Genomic DNA, 6,838 nt, shown 5'->3' with positions numbered 1-6,838 from the left:
TAACCCCGGTGACATGCAATATACCCGTCAAACCAGGGTGGTTTGTTGGTACATTTCCATGGAGACGGTGACGCGGTCACTGTGGTTACGGCTGGATGAGGGTAATTAGTCACTGTCTGTGCATGTCTCACACAGAGAAGTATTGGTAAAACAAAATGCGTTGTTTGAAGAAGCGCTCTTTTTTTCTTTCTTTCGTAAGATTTATTCACTTCAATTTCAAAGCAAAATTCCATCAAATTGAATTGCGTAATATATATATATTAACAATTTAAATGAATTTAGTTATGAAATTAACATGCATAAATCTTAAAAATAGGCTAAATTATTTTTTGAGTGTATATATTTTTACTTGACTGCTCATTATGGAAAATAGCAGACCTGCATCACTTGATCTTGTCTTGGAGTGCAGATCCATTAATGTTCTACAGTACTGATGAAAGCAAACAAACAAACAAACAAACAAACAAGAACAACAACAACACCAAAAACATTTTTGGCAAAATGTTGATTACAACAAAAAAAACTTTTTCTACTCAATAATCAAGGTTAAATCGACAGTAAGGCACTTACAGTAAAAGTGAATGGGGCTCATTTTTTGATGATTTAAAGGCAGAAATGTGAATCTTTTAATTTTATAAAAGCACTAACATTGATTCTTCTGTTAAAACTTAACAGTTATATAAATAGACCTTTTTGTGGTGAGTTAAGTAACTGGGATTACAGGGTTTACAGTGTTACTAAGTCATGGTAAAATTGGATATAACTTTTCAAAGATAAATTAAATACGCAATTTTATCACACTAAAATAATGTTAACATACATTTTGTTTACGTCTTGTGGATGTACTTCTGAAACCCAGACACCTGCTTTTTTTTTTTTTCTTCTTTTTTTTAAGTTAAAAGAAGGGACGAGTCGAAACTCATTTGTGTGTTAATCAACATTATGCCACAAATGCTATCTACTGAGCTAAACTTGAAACCAAAATATTCCTTTAATTAAATTTGTGTTCTCTGTGAGGTTGATGATTGCAGTTTTTTAACTTGCATAATTCTAAAGTCCTGCTGAAAGATCTTTGTGCAATAGTAAAAATGTACATGAATTTACTAGAGCATGTTCTTGTCTTTGCTTCAGATCTTTGTAAATTGGACAATCTACGTATACTTCACTCACACCATTGACCCTGGCTCTTTGTTTGGAATCGGTGCATGTGTTTTTATATTACCACTGTATTTGATAAGATTAATTGGTTTTAAGAGCAATGACTTGAGACAAAAAAAGCAATGTTCTCATATATTTATTTGGAAAACACAGATTTGATATACATTTGCAAGTGATGGAAATATACTTGCTGAACGGTTCCATGTTTGCACTCCGTAACGCTCATACTCAAACTGTCAGCAGCACAACAAATTTAAAAGTTGTGTGATAAGTTTGTCTTTGCAAATGTATATACTTTATACATATAGTTTGTATTTTGTACAAAAGAGTCTTTGCGATTATTACAGAGTTTATAGATAATGTATTTGCAAAGGATACAGTGTTAATAATACAGCAAAAGTACAGCAAATCTATAAATTAGTAAAGCAATGGAATAAGTCTAGAATGCATAACTGCATCATCTTCATAAAACATATGTAAGAAACTGCTTTTTTAAATCACGAATTAGGATGGAAGCAATTTTTGGTTTTTAAATAACAAAAATCATCAACAATCCAACAATTTTGAAAGCACCTTTGAGCTTACATAGCAGGATTGAAAAAAACTAAACAAAACATGGAATAGTAAATTGAAACACACCTGAGATTGTTGAAAGATCAAAATACAGTACTTGATAAAAACATATTAGACCATGCAGTACATATTGCAATGTAAAGCATTAACACTGCACAGCAATATGTCATTTAGGTAGAAAACTATTTTCTAAGGAACTAAACATTGGATGAAATAGAACACATTTCCTGGTATGTGGTTACATTTGAATAGTAGCTAGTTTTAAAATGACCTTACTGATCAAATATACAAGCTTAATACATCATCTCAAATAGGATCAACCCATTCTTGTGATAAAATCCAAATCCAAAGGAAGTGAAAAGCACTGATCAGCTACATAAAATACCTATGCGGATTTCCTAATGTGTTCGATTACTCATATAGCAAATCACAAACCTGGTCAAGTAATCTGTTCAAGCAACACTTCGCATTAAGGCCTCCGTGAGATTTTTTTTTTACAAAGAGTAAATACCAAGTGAATGTCAAAATTTGGGACAACAGGGATGGAGAGAGGCTTGTAGTTGACATTTCCTTCAAATCTTTGGTTGGGGCGTTTTCCTCCCAAAGGTAGGTCATGCCATTCTCAAGGGCAGGGGAGCTGCAGTGATCTAGCGGCACATTAAGTATCCTCTTTTTGATGACTTTATTTGCTGTCATAAAAACTCCCAACACAATGTGACGCACATTATTGTAAAGTGCCACACTCTCCACTTTGCCAAAGAGCACTAGAAAACAAGCACACATTCAAGGGCAATGTCATTATTTTTGCTTGCTTTTAAGAAATTGGAATGTTTCGTATTTCAAGTTGCAAAACATCAGGTCATCACCTGTTTTATTGCATATGTCAGGGATCAGCTCCAATAGTGGCTTAAGTCTGTACAGTGGAGAAGAGTTGTCAGTCTTCCCTGTAAAAGTAAGAATCCATTTAATGTAGTCAGGATTATACATACATATCAAATAATGTTTTTGACTTAAATAAAACCAGCTAATTTAAATGTTACCATATGAAGCACATTTTTAGGTTACCTGGCAAAACATTTTGTCCAGTGCTGGTTTTGGATGGTGTTGGTTTGAGATGTTCAGCGCAGCAGCTCCACAGGGATTTGTTGTAATAGTATTGCCCACAGCATGCATGGTTGTCTTTGGTTTCATAAAGCATGGCATGGCTTGCAGAGGAACAGCAAATGTTTTTTGTTTTATCTTTCAGCAAACGGATTCCACAGCACTCTGTTTTCCTGTCCAAGTGGGATATGTTGTTAAGATGACCCGAGCAACACTTTAAGAACTTGTTGTTGTGGTCGTAGACTTCAGAGCCACAACTCTTCTTCATCTTATCTTGAGTATATATAACACCTCCAACACACTCTGACTGTCCAGGCAAGTTGCATTAAAGGATTCCATTGCAGCATTGCACCTTCTCATCTGATAGACTGTAGAGATATTCACCACAGCACTAAAAGACAAACAGGTTTACTGTGCATAGTGCACATGATAGAATAAATCCATATACATTATTAATTGTGCTCATTTGTTATTGCCTAGTGTTTCAGTTCTTTGTCTAATATATACCAGTACCTTAACATTACTGTTTGCTATTTTCAGTTTATGTTCCCCGTACTTGTTTCACACCAATATCTGGTTTCTTCCATAACTGATGATGTCAAATCCATGCATAAAATTATCCATTTTCAATCTGCTCAGTAACGGCTTTGGTCTAACATGATACAACTTCCTATATTGCCCATTTAATTTTATTTAAAAAACATTATTTAATCTGACTAAAACAACCTGAAAAAATTGGGTTACAACAACAAAAGTAATTTTTAAGGATTACAGTAGAATCTACAGAAGCTCTGAACCGCACGGTGTAAAAAAAAATATTTTCCCCTCAAAAAGAGAGAAACAAAATTTTGAAGAGAGAAAAAACAATTTTGAAGAGAGAAAAAAAATGTTTTACAGCTTTTTACAGAAAACAAATTTCTTTTTTTTTTTTGAAGAGAGAAAAAAAGTTGTTTTGAAGAGAGTAAACAAAAAATTCTGAAGAGAGAAAAAAATTTTTTTTTGAAGAGAAGAAACAAATGTAAGACTTAGGCTCAGGAAGGAACTGAGACACTATATTTTTTTTTTCACCGTTATTTTTTTATATATTTTTTCACCGTGTGGTTCAGAACTTCCGTAAAAACATATCCTCGAGGTAACAAATGCAGGTTACAACTTTTTTCAGTGTACTAACCTGAGTAAGACTTGATTGCCTCTTATACAGTATCCCTGAGCAACAGATATTTGTTGAATTGTAGTGTGCTGATTCACACATCCGTTCTAGACAGAAAAGAATGAATGATAGTGTGAGACAATGAAATAGGTAGTGGGTGTATATTGATTGATTAATAAAATCAAATTGTTAATAAATAATAACAGTAATATGAATACAAATGATAAATATATAAACAGGTCCAGTAAATAAGTCTAATTATCTGGCTTTGCAATGCTAAGAACCCAGTTAGAAGTGGAAGCGTATGCAATATTTCTGGCAGAGGACTCGTAGTAAGCATTATGTCATTCATTCATTCTTTCATTCAATTCAGACCCTCCTTTGAGGATGCCTAGGGCCTTACTTGTGATTGTACTTGAAGATTGAGTTCCAGTTAATATACACACTACTGGTCAAAAGTTTAGGGTCACTTACTCATTCTTTATTATTATTATTTTACACATTTTAGAATAATAGTAAAGTCAACAAAACTATGGAATAACAGAAATGTAACTATGGGAATTATGTTGTGACTAAACAAAATCCAAAATAAATTAAAACTGTGTTATATTTTAGCATCTTCAAAGTATCCACCTAGAATTTGCAGACATGTATTCTTGGCATTTTCTCAAAAAACTTCTTGAGGTATCACCCTGGGATGCTTTTTAAACAGTATCGAAGGGGTTCCCATCTATGCTGGGCAGTTTTTGGATGCTTTTCTTTATTATTCGGTCCAAGTCATCGATTTAAATGTAAAAAAAATGTTTATTTTTTTTCTTATTTTTTTTATTTTTATACATTTTTTGTTTTGTAATAAAAGAAATTCATATGTTGGCAAAATTATATTTTTGTATACAAAACTAATTACAAACATTTAAGCATATGCCTTCAGATCAAAAAGGTTTTTAAGATCATGACTTTTTAACAGAAGCAAATATATTTTAAAGAAGTCATACACATACAGTAGCTGTAACAATATTAGTACTATCTGTATGAGACAATTATGAACAAGATTGTGATTCACAGCAAACCTACCGGCTTGTTGCAGGGCAAGGGCCACCTGATCAAAAAGAGCAAAAAATAAAATGGGAAAGATAGTAGTATCTTTTGAGAAGGAACTGAAAAGAGTAGCAACAGTACAGTGATGCAACACAAATCAAATCAGATCGTGTTAACCATGTTGTCAGTTGGTTTTCTCTACAACTCTGTAAGAGATTACTTTCTTAGAGCTGTCAACACATAAACCTGAACAGCATTGTCCATTTTCGGACTTGGGCTTCACTTCTAGATCGCTTTCTGGATCCGCATCATTACAGAAGCAGTGGGTTTCATTGTTATATGAATTCTTGCCACAACAAGAATTATTTTTCTGCAGAGTGGGTAAAGTGCCATCACAACACAAGTGAGTCGTCATTAGGTACATTTCTGTAAATTAGTATAAGAGAGAACAAAGTCATTAAAGAACATCCTTAATCAAAAGGTATGATTATCAAACAAAAATTTAACAAAAATCTTGTTACCATGTCAAATATATGTTTATAAATATATCATCCATCTTATGAACAGTTAAAAACTATACTATAAGTACGTGCACAGCCTAGTCAGTTATATTATTTAACATATCCTAACTCTTCTGCATTACATTCCCTTGCACTGAATATAACAGATTTCTATTTGTACACATTATACATACATACATACATACACACACACACGCACGCACGCACACACACACACACACACACACACACACACACACACACATATATATATACATATTGTCTTGTGTATTTCTATATATACTTATATTTCTATTCACTTTTTATTTTTATTCTATTTTTAATATAATAGTCTTGTTGTATTGTTTGTGCACTGGAAGCTTCTGTCACCAAGAAAAATTCCTTGTATGTGGAAGCATACTTGGCAATAAAGCTCAATCTGATTCTGATAAATATATAGTATGTCAATAGAAATTGAACAGTGGTTTGTTATAGGGTTTATAAAATTCTACAAAGTTATATTTTTTTATTTTGTAAAGCTAAATTATAAACTCCAAACTCCACAGCCTAACTGCACTCATATGATTTCAAGTGGATCATCTACCTGAGCCACAGCACTTCGCTTGAGAGCTGTTTCTTGTCAGAAGGTGACCATCACAGCAAATCTCATTCACAGGATTGTAGGCTTTAGATTTACAGCAGTCAGCCTCCAGGTGTCTCAATCCCTTAGTTATATCATCTAGAAGACATTAAAACAAATAAAAACAGTAATAGATTACATGCTACCATATCTAAAGCATAATCATAGTATTTCCATGCTTGCTTACCTTGCACAGAGAATGTTGTGAATATGCATATGGTGGTCACTAAAACTGTGATTAAGAGAAAATAAGTTATAAAGATACAGTATAGCTTAAGAAATAAAATGAACCATATTCAGTTCATTTAAAAAAAAAAATTGATTGCCATACAAACAACTGATTTGTAGATCTCCATTGCGCTTCCTTGTTCAAAGAAGCAAAGAACAGACATCCACAAGAAAAGGGATGAGAATTTATGCTAGTATAAAACCCCGCCTATCTCACAGCACCAATGAAACAGGGAAAGCTGGGGATTATTAATCCCAATATGGAACATGGAAATAGAAAGTACTGGCACGAAAATACAGCAAATTCACATCTCATTATAACTCTTTCAGTTAGGGCTGGTAAAATGAAGGACATTGGCATGATTATAGATCAAACTGATTGATGCAGTTACTAAATTCCATATCATCATAGTTTAGCTACTTCAGCAAGACTCTTCAGACAATATTATT

At 33.1% G+C, this 6,838-nt stretch overlaps 1 protein-coding gene across 3 annotated transcripts; it reads right to left on the bottom strand.

Moving 5' to 3' along the window:
* Positions 1-1,291: 1,291 nt before the first annotated feature.
* Positions 1,292-6,532, bottom strand: LOC127456499 (uncharacterized). Of its 3 annotated transcripts, XR_007899848.1 has the most exons (8): positions 6,492-6,532; positions 6,348-6,392; positions 6,125-6,259; positions 5,057-5,446; positions 4,004-4,089; positions 2,797-3,223; positions 2,598-2,675; positions 1,292-2,495 (listed from the first exon to the last, which is right to left on the bottom strand). XR_007899848.1 is itself a non-coding variant. In XM_051725026.1 (4 exons), exons 2-4 carry the CDS (start codon positions 3,098-3,100, stop codon positions 2,143-2,145), a joined length of 735 nt encoding a protein of 244 aa, XP_051580986.1. In that variant the 5' UTR covers positions 3,101-3,223; positions 4,004-4,441; the 3' UTR covers positions 1,292-2,142. The 3 variants fall into 3 exon arrangements, 1 of the variants encoding a protein (XP_051580986.1); XR_007899847.1 differs by having other exon boundaries at positions 5,057-6,259; XM_051725026.1 differs by lacking the exons at positions 5,057-5,446; positions 6,125-6,259; positions 6,348-6,392; positions 6,492-6,532 and having other exon boundaries at positions 4,004-4,441.
* Positions 6,533-6,838: the final 306 nt, after the last annotated feature.

Source organism: Myxocyprinus asiaticus, chromosome 18 (genome assembly GCF_019703515.2).
Source record: "Myxocyprinus asiaticus isolate MX2 ecotype Aquarium Trade chromosome 18, UBuf_Myxa_2, whole genome shotgun sequence".
Classification (NCBI taxonomy): Eukaryota; Metazoa; Chordata; class Actinopteri; order Cypriniformes; family Catostomidae; genus Myxocyprinus; species Myxocyprinus asiaticus.
Note: the sequence above shows the minus strand (reverse complement) of the source record. Positions and strands in the feature narration are given on the sequence as shown.

What these genes read in the sequence shown, in the direction of transcription:
- LOC127456499 (XM_051725026.1), bottom strand. Translation starts at nt 3,100, where the DNA reads ATGAAGAAGAGTTGTGGCTCTGAAGTCTACGACCACAACAACAAGTTC. An exon ending in TGGACAAAATGTTTTGCCAG is followed by an intron (nt 2,676 to 2,796) that starts GTAACCTAAAAA and finishes TTACTTTTACAG; the next exon opens with GGAAGACTGACAACTCTTCT. An exon ending in TGACATATGCAATAAAACAG is followed by an intron (nt 2,496 to 2,597) that starts GTGATGACCTGA and finishes CTTGTTTTCTAG; the next exon opens with TGCTCTTTGGCAAAGTGGAG.